This window comes from Hylaeus anthracinus, unplaced genomic scaffold, assembly GCF_026225885.1.
Source record: "Hylaeus anthracinus isolate JK02 unplaced genomic scaffold, UHH_iyHylAnth1.0_haploid 0, whole genome shotgun sequence".
NCBI classification, from domain to species: domain Eukaryota; kingdom Metazoa; phylum Arthropoda; class Insecta; order Hymenoptera; family Colletidae; genus Hylaeus; species Hylaeus anthracinus.
In genome coordinates, this window is record NW_026533254.1 from 9,966,150 (window position 1) to 9,982,107 (window position 15,958).

At 40.0% G+C, this 15,958-nt stretch overlaps 2 protein-coding genes across 5 annotated transcripts in view; one reads left to right on the forward strand and one right to left on the reverse strand.

Annotated features, from left to right (window-relative positions):
* The first annotated feature begins 505 nt into the window (after positions 1-505).
* LOC128887449 (membrane-associated protein Hem) lies at positions 506-4,626 on the forward strand. The gene is made up of 2 exons (XM_054143320.1): positions 506-657; positions 735-4,626. Exon 2 carries the CDS (start codon positions 872-874, stop codon positions 4,238-4,240), a length of 3,369 nt encoding a protein of 1,122 aa, XP_053999295.1. The 5' UTR covers positions 506-657; positions 735-871; the 3' UTR covers positions 4,241-4,626.
* A 279-nt stretch (positions 4,627-4,905) lies between these two features.
* Positions 4,906-15,958, reverse strand: part of LOC128887451 (disintegrin and metalloproteinase domain-containing protein 10) — a 118,215-nt gene continuing 107,162 nt past the window's right edge. The window contains exons 5-15 of one of the 4 annotated variants that reach the window (XM_054143353.1): positions 15,802-15,948; positions 15,167-15,315; positions 14,748-14,982; positions 14,491-14,665; positions 14,226-14,403; positions 13,768-13,945; positions 13,180-13,413; positions 12,976-13,092; positions 12,736-12,900; positions 12,521-12,653; positions 4,906-10,490 (exon numbers count right to left, since the gene is read on the reverse strand). In XM_054143353.1, coding sequence (XP_053999328.1) covers positions 10,351-10,490; positions 12,521-12,653; positions 12,736-12,900; positions 12,976-13,092; positions 13,180-13,413; positions 13,768-13,945; positions 14,226-14,403; positions 14,491-14,665; positions 14,748-14,982; positions 15,167-15,315; positions 15,802-15,948 — 1,851 coding nt within the window. In that variant the 3' untranslated portion in view covers positions 4,906-10,350. Of the gene's footprint in view, positions 10,515-10,548; positions 11,195-12,520; positions 12,654-12,735; positions 12,901-12,975; positions 13,093-13,179; positions 13,414-13,767; positions 13,946-14,225; positions 14,404-14,490; positions 14,666-14,747; positions 14,983-15,166; positions 15,316-15,801; positions 15,949-15,958 lie in introns of those variants that run through there. The other 3 variants (XM_054143342.1, XM_054143332.1, XM_054143362.1) reach the window with 3 other exon arrangements.

Sequence of the window (15,958 nt, forward strand, 5' to 3'; positions counted from 1 at the left end):
AAACTAGGCATTAGACAATTATTAGTGTACTAATCGACAACTACTAGTTGAATTATGGTAGTCAGAATGTAAAATTACATTTATATGCAGAGAAAAGCAGAGATTTTAAGTTTTGAATAATTTCATGTCGTTGGCGGCATCTAGTGGCGCGAGGTTTGGACTATTTCACGACAAACTTGAACGGTTCACTAATAGATGGCGCCACATTTTTCGATTTCTTATTTATTTAAAAAAGTCAATTATTAGTGTACAAATAAACAATTTGATGCTGAGTTATGATAATTACGATTCAAAATTATATGAATATGCAGAAAAAAGTAAAAAATGTGAATATATGTGAAAAATTAGTTTGGTCGCCGCCGCTAACTGCCGATACCGTTTTTGGGTCCATTAACTTGCTCTTATGCACTTTTATATGGAAATATATGATTGTAATGAGTTTATTGAGTAATACAGAATAATTATTAACAATTATAGTGCTGCTCATTCCTCTGGTGCTTTCCGATAGTACTATAGCGGTTGTTCCGTTTAGTGATCTAGCAACCATTGGTAACATTGCCCGTTTAATAGAGCGGCACTTCACGCGGTACTAGACGTACACAGAAATTTCGTTCTACTGTGTCATCGATTTAAATCCATCATGTAATGTTACGAAAGGTAAGACATAACGTGCAAATAGCTATATACTACGTTTCTGTTAATGGGCATTACGAACATGTAAAATTCTTTTGTAGGCAAAGAGAGATCGTTCTATTTTAGACGCATCCGGTGAGACGAATTACCCCCAGGGGTGGGGTCTCCTGTCATTTAAAACCAAAGGAGGGCTTAAGTTATGTTGATCACGTAAGAAACAATATTCATTAATACAATCATGGCACGACCTATTGTTCCTAGTCAACAGAAGTTGGCTGAGAAGCTAACTATTCTGAATGACAGAGGTATTGGAATGTTAACCCGCATTTATAATATAAAGAAAGCCTGCGGTGATGCAAAATCAAAACCAGGTTTCCTCTCTGATAAAACTTTGGAATCGTCTATCAAGACTATCGTTAAGAAGTTTCCCAACATAGACATTAAGGGTCTCCAAACGATTACCAACCTTCGTAATGAGATTATTAAATCTCTATCCTTGTATTATTATACTTTCGTTGACCTGCTTGACTTCAAAGATAATGTCTGCGAACTCTTAACTACAATGGATGCTTGCGGAGTACACATGGATATTACCATAAATTTTGATTTAACCAAAGGTTATTTGGATCTTGTTGTGACTTATGTGAGCTTGATGATACTTTTGTCACAAGTGGAGGATCGTAAAGCGGTACTCGGATTATTTAATGCAGCCCATGAAATGGTGCATAGCCAATCTGATCCTAGCTTTCCTCGTTTGGGTCAAATGATTATGGACTATGATGCACCATTAAAGAAGCTATCAGAGGAGTTTGTTCCACACTCTAAATTATTGAAGCATGCTCTCACTTCTTTGTGGCCTATTTATCCTGGGAGAAACTTATCCGCGGACACGTGGAGGGCTGATCAAAAGCTGAGCCTCGTCGGTAGTCCCGGAAAAATACTTAAAGCAGCAGCAACAGATACTATGTCTTGCGAAACTTTAAGCTTGGATAGAATAGAGAGATGGGTCATTTTAGGATTTACATTATGTCATTCATTCTTAAGTCAGGAACAGCCTAGTAAACTTTGGACCACAGCTTTGGAATCAGGCTGGGTTTTAGCCTTGTTCAGAGATGAAGTAATTTATATACACCAATATATACAAACATTTTTCGAAAGTATAAAAGGGTACGGTAAAAGGGTGTCGGAAGTGAAAGAATGTTACTCGCAAGCGGTACAAAAAGCTGGCCACAGACATCGTGAAAGGAGAAAATTTTTAAGAACAGCACTGAAAGAACTAGGTTTAATTTTAACCGATCAACCCGGTCTGTTAGGGCCGAAAGCATTATTGGTTTTGATGGGACTTTCCCACGCGAGAGACGAAGTTCTATGGCTCTTAAGACACGGCGTGAATCCGCCGATGCAAGGGAAGGGCAAAGGAAAAGGGGAGGAGGATTTAGTCGATCGTCAATTACCGGAATTATTATTTCACTGCGAAGAATTACGAGCGCTAGTGAAGAAATATTCCCAAGTACTTCAAAGGTATTACGTGCAGTTTCTATCAGGATTCGATGCTCCCGCCTTGGATCAAATGATCCAAAATCTGCCAGTTTGTCCCGAAGATGAAGGTGCAATTCTTAGCGACATGTGCTCGAAGATAGCCAGTCTAACGGTGAAACAAGTCGAAGATAACGAACTATTCGATTTTCGGGCATTCCGATTGGATTGGTTTAGATTACAAGCATACATGTCGATCGCAAAATGTAACATGAACTTAGCCGATAATAGAGAATTAGCGTCATTCATGGATACCGTAGTGTTCCATACGAAAATGGTAGATAACTTAGACGAAATGTTAGTCGAAACATCCGACTTATCGATCTTCTGCTTTTACAGTAAAGTATTCGAAGATCAATTTCAAAAGTGTTTAGAATTTCCCGCTCAAAACAGATATATCGTTGCCTTTCCGTTAATATGCAGTCACTTCCAAAGTTGTACGCACGAACTCTGCCCAGAGGAGCGTCATCACATTCGCGAAAGAAGTTTATCCGTTGTTAACATGTTTCTGGACGAAATGGCAAAAGAAGCCAAGAATATCATCACAACCATTTGCGACGAACAATGCAATATGGGCGACAAACTGCTGCCGAAACATTGCGCGTTGTTAATCTCGCAAGTGGTGAATCGAAAGAAGAAAGACAAAAACAAGAAGAATATGTACGAAATCCATAAACCCGGTATAGAAAGTTACCGAAAAACAAGGGAAGAACTTACGACGATGGATAAACTTCACATGGCGTTAACAGAGCTATGTTATGCTATCAATTACTGCCCTACTATCAACGTATGGGAATATACCTTCGCACCGAGGGAATACTTGCATCAGCATTTAGAATCAAGATTTGCCAGAGCACTTGTCGGTATGGTCATGTACAATCCGGACACTATCGAAATTGCGAAACCCTCGGAGCTCTTTGTTAGCGTTAGATCCTACATGAACGTACTTCAGACAGTTGAAAATTACGTACACATAGATATTACCCGCGTATTTAATAACGCCCTCCTTCAACAAACACAAGAGTTGGACAGTCACGGCGATAAGACCATCGCTGCTCTGTACACGCAATGGTATTCAGATGTTCTACTGAGACGAGTCAGTACTGGGAATATCTGTTATTCCGGCAATCAAAGGGCATTTGTCAGCTTGTCCGTGGAAGGCGCGATGCCGTTCAACGCTGAAGAATTTTCCGACATCAACGAACTGAGAGCGTTAGCCGAACTCATCGGACCCTACGGAATGAAAATGTTGAACGAAAACTTGATGTGGCACATAGCGAGTCAAGTGCAGCAACTGAAGAAACTAGTTGCTGGGAACAAAGACGTCTTAATCGCCTTGAGAACAAACTTCGACAAGCCCGAAGTAATGAAGGAACAGTTCAAAAGGTTGCAGCACGTAGACAACGTACTACAACGAGTTACGATTATAGGTGTAATTCTAAGTTTCCGACAGTTAGCGCAGTCTGCGCTGGTCGATGTCCTGGAGGAACGTATACCGTTTCTTCTGAGCTCCATTTTGGACTTCAGACACCATTTGCCATCTGGGGATCCCATGCGCATTGTTTCGGAGATGATATCCGCGGCAGGTTTAACTTGCAAAGTCGATCCAACTTTAACAGCGGCTCTAAGGAGCCAGAAATCCGAGGTAGACGAAGACGAACATTTGCTCGTTTGTTTGCTGATGGTATTCGTGGCTGTCTCCATTCCGAAACTGGCACGAAACGAGAATTCATTTTATCGAGCATCCTTGGAGGGCCACGCGAATAATATACACTGTATGGCGACTGCGATAAATAATATTTTTGGTGCATTGTTTACTATTTGCGGGCAAAACGATATAGAGGATAGAATGAAGGAATTCCTAGCTTTGGCGTCGTCCAGCCTGCTCAGACTGGGTCAAGAGGCGGACAAGGAGGTAATTAAAAACAGGGAATCCGTGTACCTTTTGTTGGATCAAATAGTCCAAGAATCTCCATTCCTAACAATGGATTTGCTTGAAAGTTGTTTCCCGTACGCATTGATACGAAACGCGTATCACGACGTGTACAAGCTCGAACATTCACAGCCATAAAAGCATTGATAAAAGGATGTGTGTATTTTTAGCTTGCCGCTCAGGGCTACTTTTTTACGTCCACTTTTACCGGATATCATTTAAAGATGATGCATTTTGTATGGAGCAGTATATCTTCTATTCACATTTGATACCTGCTTTAGGATATGCTATAACATACAATAATACGTTCTTTCCCAGTATTCCGTTACATGTCATCCGTATGTAAAGAATGTTTTATATTTCAGGCGAAGTGTAAAACGCCTGCCTGTTTAAGAATCGAAATACACACGTATCGTAAAGTAGATATCGTTCTATCTGCTACATTTTCTAATGTATAATTGTAACTTTTACAATAGTTTCTAAAATAAATCCGATTATCTATAAACTGTGTACGTTACTTATTAACCCACTTATGTCATTCGTAACACCAATTAGCACTAGGTGATAGCCAAATTCTTTTTTCACGCTACCCATTTAATTTCAGTAGATATATTGTAAAATATATTTATAGATTCAATGTTGCTTGTGTTTACTTTTTCATAGCACAAGTAACTGTGTTCTTTGTGACTCCTCTTTATCAGAAGTCATTTACTTACTAGAAATTTACCTTTTATCGTGGTTGAAAAAAGACAATTAATACTTTTCCTCGTCGCACCTGAAATAGAATGAATAGTACATTCACGTAAATGTAAAATGTATGCTTTATTTACTTCTTTACAATGTTTTTGTTTTTTCTCTTTAATCACATTAACATAACACAAGAGATTCACAATCATATTCCTTTTTATTTATAATATTCTTAAAACACTCGCCGCGTTCTAAACATTTGAGAAAAAGAGAGAGTGGTGGTCTGAAGCTACGTTCAGGCGATTGGTCAGTATCATGCTCAATAAGATTTTTATATAAAAAGTTCGAACTGAAAACGTGTAGCATTGAGACTGAATGAATGAGAGAACGTAACGCTACGGCACGTCGAATGTAAAGAAAAAAAAAAAAAGTAAATCGGTGATTCTGTGACACATTCAAGGAATTCTTTGTGTAGAATGTACGGTGTGTTGGTGAAACTAGACGACTGATATATCGCAAAGTAAAATCGGAACAGGTAAGAGAACCGATACAAAGATGAGAAAACTAATCTCAGATGCACGATGTTGATAGGTCACCACATTTTTGGATCGATAGAAAAAATATAATTTTCGATTTCTTTTTTTTTGTTTCTTCCTCACTAACATTATGTACAAGTGATAAAGTAGTGTGTATCGCGTCACAGTGACGCAAAGGTCTGGATTAAGATAGGTACACTGATTTCAGCGAGCAAACTGAATTTCTTTTTTCACAATTACCTAATCGCGGTGTCTGCTCGCGCCTTCCGAGAGTACGTTTATCACAAAAAAAGTGCAGCGAAACCGCCCGATCACGGAATAATAATTACACAGAACACGATCTTAATCCAGACGGCGCAGAAACGAATAAGCTTAAGCATATGTAGTAGAGACTTCTCGGGGTTTGGGGGGACAAATGATGAAGGAGAACGTACTTTTGTTTTTTAATCGTTATGCTTCTCATACGGATAAGCGACGTCTTCGTTAACTAGATACTACAACTTGGTCCCATTCCACGCTTGTCTTAGGCTTTTCTTTATTTTTATAAACAACGCCGCTAATTTCCCTTTATTTCATCCCTCCGTTCTTGTTGCAAGAACGCGTACTGTTGTTTACTTTGATCGTATATTCAGTCGGTTTGAATCGTTTTCTTTATGGCAGTGAAATGGAAGCAAGGATAATTCATTACGAACGATATCTGAAACGTCGACCAACTCGTTCCGAGTAAGATCTATCACTTACGATGGCTGTTCAACGTGACAGTGGCTCGGAAGCAAAATTTGATCGTGTTAACAATTCTCTCTTTTTTTTTTTCTTCTTTAAATATCTATGTACCACCCGTTGGTACTCGATTTTTTTTTTCGCAAGATCCACTATCGAACGTATCGTTTACCACTGAATGTTATATAATACTGATGTCCGTACGTCGTTAACTCTGATGCTAGTAACGATAAATCTATAATACGAAACCCTTTGGTTTTCTTTTTCTCGTTTTAAAAAGACGCTTTCGATTACTCGTTATATTTTTTTTTCTCTCGCTATGCGCTATTACGAATGGCAGTAAATCACATTCGTGGCCCACGAGGAGGAAAACCACGAGCTAAATAATCATAACGATGATAGGACGAGCGATTACGAATGGGACCAAATGGAATCCTCGTGTTGCATCTATATGCAAGAATCTTCGAAACTTCTTAAATAATCTACATCGAACGATCCGTCCCGGATCCACGCTTGGATCGTCGTTTAAAAGTCGTCACCTTAAAAAGTTAAGTGCTCGATTACACGCACGTACAGGCATTCGTTCGTCATCCTTCGTAACTTCCGTCCCGATTACAAAATACAGAATAATATTTCGCTATAATACAGATCTGATATAAAAACAAGTATTTTTTTTCTTTTCCTTTCTTTTGTATTCGCTTTTACCATTTTTTTTTTTTTTGTATGGTTATACAATTATCGTTCGCGATGATTGGCGCATACGTACGCACACGTGTGCATACGTACGCGAGCAATATCGACATATGTACAGAGATTGAACACTCTCTCTTTTATTCCTTGCACGCCCGTCTTCGCTCTATGTCCTTACAGATCACCTCCCCAGGCCCGCTTTCTCGCCTCTCTCACATATGATCTCTCGCACTATCCTCTTTTACAATCACATTGCGACTATTGTACATTTCCACACGACCCGCAAACTCGTATTTCTGCGATTTCGGCAGACACACGCCTCCTCCTTTTCTTTCGTCACCCATAAAAACGTTCCTTCTGTCTGGCATGCCCGTTTAGCTTTCAAATCAGCGATGGCCAAAATTATTATTCAGATATTTATGTTTCGCGCGGAGATAAATTTTGCATTTGTATTTCTAGAGTGGCGCAACTCGAAGAAGCACTTCAGGGAAGGCAAAGAGGCATTTGTCAACCAAGGAGTCGATTGTTTGTCAAAACAATTATTAAAAGAAACGATCAGATGTTAATTCTATCAATAAGATACGTTTCAGGCCACGCCAGGGTGACATGATTTGCTATCGAGAATAATATTCAATAATGAGAAAGATTAAAAAAAATTACTTCATTGTTGTTTGTTTTTTTTTTCTTTTTTGAATTGTGCCACTTTAGAACTACCTACATGCGCACTCTCCTGCAAAAATAACAATTTTAATTACACTTGATACGAATGTAAATACACATTCCACTTTGAACGAATGAAAGCTTACTCGAGTAGCTGTCCAATAAAAAAACGTCACGAATAAATCAATATTGGAATAAAATTCTGCCCACCTCTGCTTAAAATCGTTATGTCCCTCTTCGCAACTACTGCGCGAAGCTATAAAGATTGCACCCGATATTCACGATAAGAAATCTATCCTTGCGATCACAAAATGCATTCTTCACTAAAGAATCAGCCTTTTTTTCTTGAAACTTCTAACCATCGAAATTGAATCTCATCCAGGGACAATACCTCCAGCTTCTCTAGTACAGCTGCCCTGGCGTTGAACGGTATGTGCAATGACGCTTTTTCTCGTTTTTATGAAATATGGAAAGACAAGGACAATAGAAAACGCACTCAGCTTTTGGAAACGTTGGCAAGCTTGATATCGCGGCATTATAAAAAAGAGTATAAGGGAGAAGAATAAATGCTAGATCGCGACCGCTGAATCGTTGATAAATAACAGACCGTGGTAGCGACGATAACGATTTTCATCTTCAGTTGTTCTTAGATTGCTGTTGCGAATTGGAATTCTACGGAAAGAATCGGACAAAATTTGCTGAAGAAGGTTCGACGAAGGACGAGTTAAAAAATAAAAAAGAAAATTCAGTCGATCACGTAACGTTTTGGCGTTTCGAGAAAGGAAGCGAGATACAGTATTCGCGCGGGATCTATTTGGTGGCACGACCCGACCGTTTCGAACTTTTTGGGCGTACGGATTTTTCCTCTGTCGCATACGAGTTGCGCAGCTGTGTACGAATATGCTGCTTGAGCCCACGTATATTTAAAACGTTTATATTTCGAGAGGCCTCGTCTTTGGTCCGCCATGCGCGTAATTGAAGCGCGTTTACGGTACAGCCCCCGATAATTTGCAAGTTAAAAACCGTATTTTAAATATAACTTATAACATTCGCGATAGCGGAGATAAATTATCATCTGCAATAGATAACTAATTAATAATAGTAATAGTATTAATAATAATAATAATAATAATAGTAATAATAATCGTAAGCACAATTATAGTAATATCAATATCGGTTTCAATATCATTCTTTTTTTTTATCGGTACAATTGTTAATGAAATATCGTTATAAAAAAATCTTTTTTTTTTTCTTCCTGTCGCTTTTCCTCTATTTTTCATAGTCTCTCATAGCTTTGCTCGTTTCAATTGGCTAATAAAAATTAGTATAAGAATATTACATATCATTAATTATTATACTACAATGGTAGAGATCAAGTGAATGACCTGCAATAGTTTGGTAATGGTAGGCGCGATTCTTCGCTCCGGAAAGCGGGTGATGCGACACAAGAAACTTAAAAACGACATTTTCTTCGCTAGCCGATATTTTATACAACGCGACTTACGTGTACCGTCTTAAAAATTATATATAATAAACGTCTCGGTGTTAAATTGTATTTAAAGTGATATCGATAGAATGTAATGGGTTTTTGGTACTTACAATGAGAGTAATATTACTGCGTTTCCTCCCGGATCTGTCAGTTGGACTCTTTGGTAAGGCTTGACTAACAGATCCTGCCGTAGACGCGATTAATATCACGGAATAATGGATTATACGAGTAAAGAAAATTAATAATTACGATTAAAAGAGCTAACGTTAAAAAAATATACATATCAAGTCGAAAAGGAGGAAGATAGACGCGTGGGTCAACTTCGAGATAAAATGAAAGGAAAAAGTGTTCGTTTAAAAGTCTACGACAATAATACGAGGAATCTCGCAATGTATAAGAGTTAAAAGTGACAAGGTACGTTCAGTGGGAGCTTTTCAAAAGTTACGTTTATCATCCTAACACTTATTCCAAATATATATTGTCGTCTCCTGTCTCCCATTGAACTTCCCTTCTTCTTCTAACGAACAGTCTCATTGATCATTTTTGTTAAAAAAAAAAAAAGCAAACAAAAAAACAATAGAAGAAAACACGCTTTCGGGAGCGAAACATGCGCAATCACGACTTCCGTCAAGAAATCGATGCATCAACGCTACTATGCAATCTTGGCCATAAAAATGTTCATACATCGAACGGGCAAACATACGCTACGTTCAGTACCATAAGATTTCACTTGCTGTGCGAATCCAGCGTTGTTCGTTTGAAAAACGACTCGATCATCGATCGACACCCGTTCAACGTGAAAGAATTTCGCGAAACAGAGAAAGTTCTTTCGAATACAGCTTTGCAATAATTCCGATCTATTTTTTTTTTTATTGTTTTTTTCCGAACGATCGCAAAACGCGAATACTTAATGGCAACGCGGAGGAATCTGCGGGAAACATTTAAAAGACGAATTACGTAAAAGTGTACGATAATATAGATTACTAAAGATTCGTAAGTTTATGATTTTTTTTTTTTTTTTTTTTAAAATACTCAACGCTGTCATTCGTCCCGTCGTTTTCGCAAACGTCGATTTTCCTAGCACTTCGCTGAATCGTTGAATCAGCTTGATGAACACCCCCCCCCCCACCCACTCCCCAAACATGTATATCACCATTGATCCTAGCACACTTCACCAAATTTGCAATCGCGGAACCCACGAACTCCCTATTGCCGTGAATTACACGTATCGAAATAAGAAGAAAAAGAATTACAAAAAAAAAAAAAGAGTAACGTTGATCGGCGATCGCCGGTACTGTCGATTGCACACGATCGCACGCTCTTCCATTCTTCCTTCGAACCCTTGGTTACGAGGGGCACCACGTAGGGTGGTGGATCGGCTCGTTTTCACAGTTTGGCATTATACAGAGTGAAGTTAGGGTGCGACGATGCCGAGACCATTCCTCGTCCGCGGTTCTCTAGGATCGTCACACCTTGTTGTGATGCCTCATCTCGTAGGCTGCGGCCCGGCCACCTCCGCCGGAACCCGAATAGGCGCCTGCATACAGTTCTGGATGATTGGAACGACCGTAGTTGGGTGCTGCGCTGCTACCGGCTGGCGCACTAGCTGTGGGAACCGAGCGATAGCCTGCTTAAAGTTTAGAAAGGTATTCAACTATGAAATGAAGTGTCCAACTAAAACGAAACAACGTCGATGACCGAACTATGGTGTTCATGCACTCGTGTCTGATAACGCATTGCCGACGGGGGAGGGGGAGGAGGAGGAGCACCGAAATTAGCTGGAACTGGTACAAGGGACGATGATGATTGACGCATTGATTCGTGATGGTATGAAGGCACTAGCGCCGTTTGTGGACAGACGTGGTATGTATTGCGATATCGCATGTGCGCGAGGCGGATGCGTAGAAGACTACACGGAAAGAAATTTGACGTTGAAAGAGTTTCGGTATGCTTGGTGTTTGTAGACTTTGATACGGATGTGTTCCTTTAATATTTTGGTGATTGAATAATCGATGAGTGGTTACTGTACGGGTTTGGAAAGCATTTATGGATAAGCAATACCTTAATTCTAAATCAATTTGAGACTAGCACTGCCTTGGCTCAGGTTTGGGGGCATAATAAGACTTGTAACTTTTCAAGATTAATACGTATCGATCCCATTTTCACCGTATCATATGGCATATACAGTCTCCTGCGCATATTCCTTGCGCATAAATGACGTTTGGGTGATTAGTTTCTCCGCTGCCGGCGCTAGTGGCTCTTGAGGATTTTCGTGGACCAATGTGTATCGCAGTGGTTTATAGGAAATATCTAAATGTATTGAAATTTCAAGTAGTTAGTATCAACTTTCGAAATCAATTCTTTTGTGATGTACAAATAGACGAGAAGCTTATTTCTAGCCATCGATAATTCGTAAATCTAAGTGAGGATATTTAGCAGCAGTAAATTGTAAGCAGCCATTGACTTCTTCAGCAAGTTGTCATCCTAACTTACTTTACTGTAAAATAAATGTAATACACTATAGATGGATATTTATGAAAGGTGTTCATGAGATTATATTTCTTGTTTTTTTTCCCGGTATTATTATGGCCTAATTTGTCCATGGACATGTTTGTATTTTTGATATCGAGAATTCCTTGTATAGGGTGAGCCAAAAGAGCCATTTGGTTTGTGCCATTATTTTATACGCAAAAGATTAAATTTTCCCACAACAGGTGGAATTATTGTCCCGTCGGCAAAGTGTTGAAGTATCGTCAAGATATTGCCACTACGTTCCTCTGATCATTCAAAAGCTGTTACCTTCCCCTACTCCCTCCTCCAATCGAAAAATTGATTAAAACGAATACAAATGATGCACAAACGAAAAGAACGAAAAACTCTGTAGATAAGTAAACTGTGACGAGAGAGTTAGGAGCAAATACAAGAAGTAGCAGTGATGTGATTTGTTAAAAAAATTGATCGACGAAAACTTCGAATGAGAAGTCTGCTGGAGCCTGATATGTTCTTTGCGTTACATTGGATTCCTTCCTATTCGTGAATTTGCTCCTATCAAAGGTATAGAGTATAGGCCCCAGCTCACCTCTGTAGGTCATAGATATGATAGTATCAGGTAGTGATGCGCGTCAATGCGGGGGAAATGCAAACAGGAAAAAACATCGATGTAGTTGCGGATCACACAGGGATAAATGTCAGGTCATTTCACGAATAATGCCGTATTCGTCGTCGCAACATTGATACATATAATAGGAAGGATAGTGTGGCAGCTCTTAACTATATCATTTATTTTAATATCTGATATTAATCTCTGCATGCAATATTCTTAATCATCGACTGTAGATGAACCCCATTATGGTTTACTTCATTTTAGAGATTAGATTATCTTATAACTCCCACCTTCAATTTGATCAAAGATACGATTTAGAAATGAACGATGGTCCTAGCGAGCAATATCAGAAGCGACATTATTCGTGGAATGATGCGATACACGACAGCAAGCTACTATAGCTTGAGTTTAATCCAAATCTTACGAGCTAAAATGCAAACATCCAGTATGTATTTTAACGAGCAATATTTACCAAGATCAAACTCGAGCAACGATAGCTGCATTAGAAAGCGGTAGTTTACGTGGGAGCCTACCTTTTGGGTAATACTGCGCACCTCTGCCCTCTCCATAACCATGAGAGGGTCCTCGAGTTCCACTGTGGCCTCCTTGGGTTTGCCTCGGAGGTATACTTCTGGGGCCAGCACCTCCTCCACCGTGTGGATGCCGCTATAAAAATAAACGCATGCCCATAACGCAAACATTTAAAAATGATTCGCGCTTCGCTGTTTCTTCAGTTCCTCGCACGTACCATTCTCCTCAGCGTATTCATCGGCCTTCTCAAAGTATCGCTAATCCGCCTCGCTGGTGGTTTCTTAGGATTACTGGAAGGAGTGTGCACGGCGCAGCATTTGATAAACAACCCCATGAAAATAATGAACGCTATGCCTATTAGTAATACCGCCCACCAGTATTCCTGGAAAAAGGAACGTTCATCGATTACGTCCACTAAACGATAATCTAATCAAACACCGACAGTCTGGACACTTACAGTCACCCATTGCGCTACCGTGATCAATGTTTCTTTATTAAATAAAAGATTTTTCAGTTTAGCTAACGGGCCCTCCGCGTCCACTGCTCTGCACTTCAAAAATACGTCGCAGTAACCCTAAAGCGGAAATTGTCAAATTATTGTTCTTACTGTAGAGCAACAGATTTATCGGGGAAGATAACGGGTTGGCGTTTAGTCTGTCACCTGAAAGTTATCGCAGGGCGATCCAGGTCGAAGACTAATTCCACCTTCGGGCAAACCAACGACGTGAGCAAACTCGCTGGTGCTGCGGCAACTGGATGGATCGGTTCCGTTTTGGCAAGCTAATTCGCACAGCTTCCGTTTGTCGATATTCGGAATCACGTTGCTCGTCAAAAAGCATTCCGTCAGATTCCATTCCAAGCAAATCGATCCTGTGCATTCCCCGTTGATGCACAGCTGTCAACACAATTAAACGATACATCCCCCACATAATCCATGAACATTGAGAAAGCGAGAGGACAAGAGTTGACAGATCGAATCGTTGGACCTAGGAGTGCGGATACTCGAAATTGGAAGTAAAAATAATAATATGTATTTAGATACATTGTAACAGAGATTGGCGCGAGGACTGCACCAGGTTGATGCTCTAATGTATCCAAATCACGTCTCAAAAATCAAATTTGTCAAAAAGTGGAGTTAATCGATTCGTGCAGTGAACGGCTTAAATGTGCGAATATAAAGATACAGAATTCATTTCTACAAGCTAAAGTTCTACAAGTAAAAATTTAGAAATAGGAAAACTTTTCTTACCTGTGTCCCTTCGTTACACCTAGTCTTATTGGCTCTTGGCTGAGGCGGAGGACACTCGGATGTTGCCCCATTGCAAGTCGAATTGTAACTGCAATCGGATTCTGCTTTACACTGAATACCCTTGGAGAGCGGCACGAATTCGCATGACTCGCTCGAACAACAAGGCCCTTGACTGGGACTGCAAGCAAAATAACTCGTGACACGTGTGACTACAAAAGATGTCCATATGTGTTATGCGTCATCGGCTAACGATGCACAACATGTCGGATCCGTGGGAAAGTTCTGTCGCCTTTTGTGTGCGTTGTTTTACTTGTAATACGACAAGGAAATACCTAATTGGAGGTTTTCTTTGGTCTGTACTATAGACAATAGAGTTTTCCAGATAAAGTTATTTTTTTTTTTTACAATTGGCACTGGACTTTCTCATAGATGTCCTACAGCACTCTAAATCAAAGTACCTGCACTGCGTTCCAAACTTTCTGGTACAACCCTTCGCAGTTTCGTTCTTTATTCTGTCCAGCTCCGACAACTGTCTCGGATAGCAACACTTATCCACGCACTCGTCATCGTCATATCCACAGTCGCATTCCTCCCCAGCCTCGACGATCTTATTGCCACAAAATGCCCCAGCAGACGCTACACATACCGAAATCGAACGAAGATGAGGACCTATTCCCAATTCAAAGGAGAACAATTCATAATATTCGAACGTCGTACACGAACCAGTGAAACAGTTCCTTTTCTTGTTGTCTTCAATGGCATCCAGAACGTTGCTGATGTTTCCGATACTACATCTCGAAAATTTACTATTATTCGGCCGATCCCCACTGGTCGCCGAGGCGAACATAATATAATTTCCGTGTAGCCCACCCGGTCTACATTCGGGAGGAAAATCATGCTACAAATGTAATTAACATGAATTAAACATAACTAGATATCCCAGGTCGGTGCTAGAGTCGTCATTGGAAAGAAATTCTTACAGGTGATCCGAAGTTGTGTCCTATCTCGTGAGCTAACGTCAATTGCGACACTTTCGGAGGAACTCTGCTGTTGTAATTTACAAAAGTAATGATCCCCGTGTTCAAGGATCTTTTCGTGGATTGATACATTCCACCCACCGTTTCCGTGTACGTTTTGTATTTCTCGCATATACCGCCGGACGCACCGGAAGCTGAGGCGACCCAAGCGAGCCCGAGGGTGCCTCCGGTGAAATCTCTGTTAATAATTTGGACGTGCTAATGAATATTTTTCAACTACATACACAGTGAAATTCGTGGCACAGCCAGACAATTATTCCTTGTGCACAGATAAATTAATTAATTTCCCTGTTTTTGTACACGGTACTCCTTGTCTGATTGCACAACGATTTCGGTATAATTTATTTCGAAACTGCATATACCTGTACGTGAAGACATAGGCGAGACAGAAGTCTTCGTGGTTACCGAGGGAATGCAAATTTAAAAAGTTACTAACGTCAATGTTCTCCATGCAGAAAGGATTAGGTTCACCGTATGTTTGCTGAGGCGTGCACGCCGTGTCGTCGTCGATCTGTTGTGCAGAATTTATGAGTTTAAACAGGAGAAGAATCGTGATTTCGACGCAGAGCCGTGACAAGGTAGATGGGACGCCATTTTATAGAGGCTTCATTTATTATTTTCAAAATAATATTTTTGCACATTTTTCAAGTGATTCTTAAACATTTCGATAAATACACATCCAAATATTCAAATTTGGACCTCCCACATCAGACATTATGTTAAAAATTTTCAAAGATTGTTCCACGTTTAAAAAATCCAGAATATCTCTCAAATTAATCCAGTGTACAAACTAATTAAATAACAATCCCATGACATTTCGACCAACGCATCACATAAGTTTGCAATTGCCAATGAAGGGACCTCAAATGCCTCCACAACCCACTGCAAATTCGCCAAAAATTAAATAGCCGCAAGCGACATTTGATTATTGCTCTAAGGCGCCTGATACCCAAACACGGCCCTGTTTCGGAGCAGAATTCGCACGTGGATTAATCACCTTTATCCGCTGAACCTCGAATTTGATATTCCTATGCTTGATTCTACCATCGAACTTCGTGTCCCTGTATATGTAATTCACGGCAGTGACGTGTTGCGCGATGAGCGACAGGATCTCCTCTTTGGTTTTCTCCACGTCGTGGTGCAACTGCGAACCG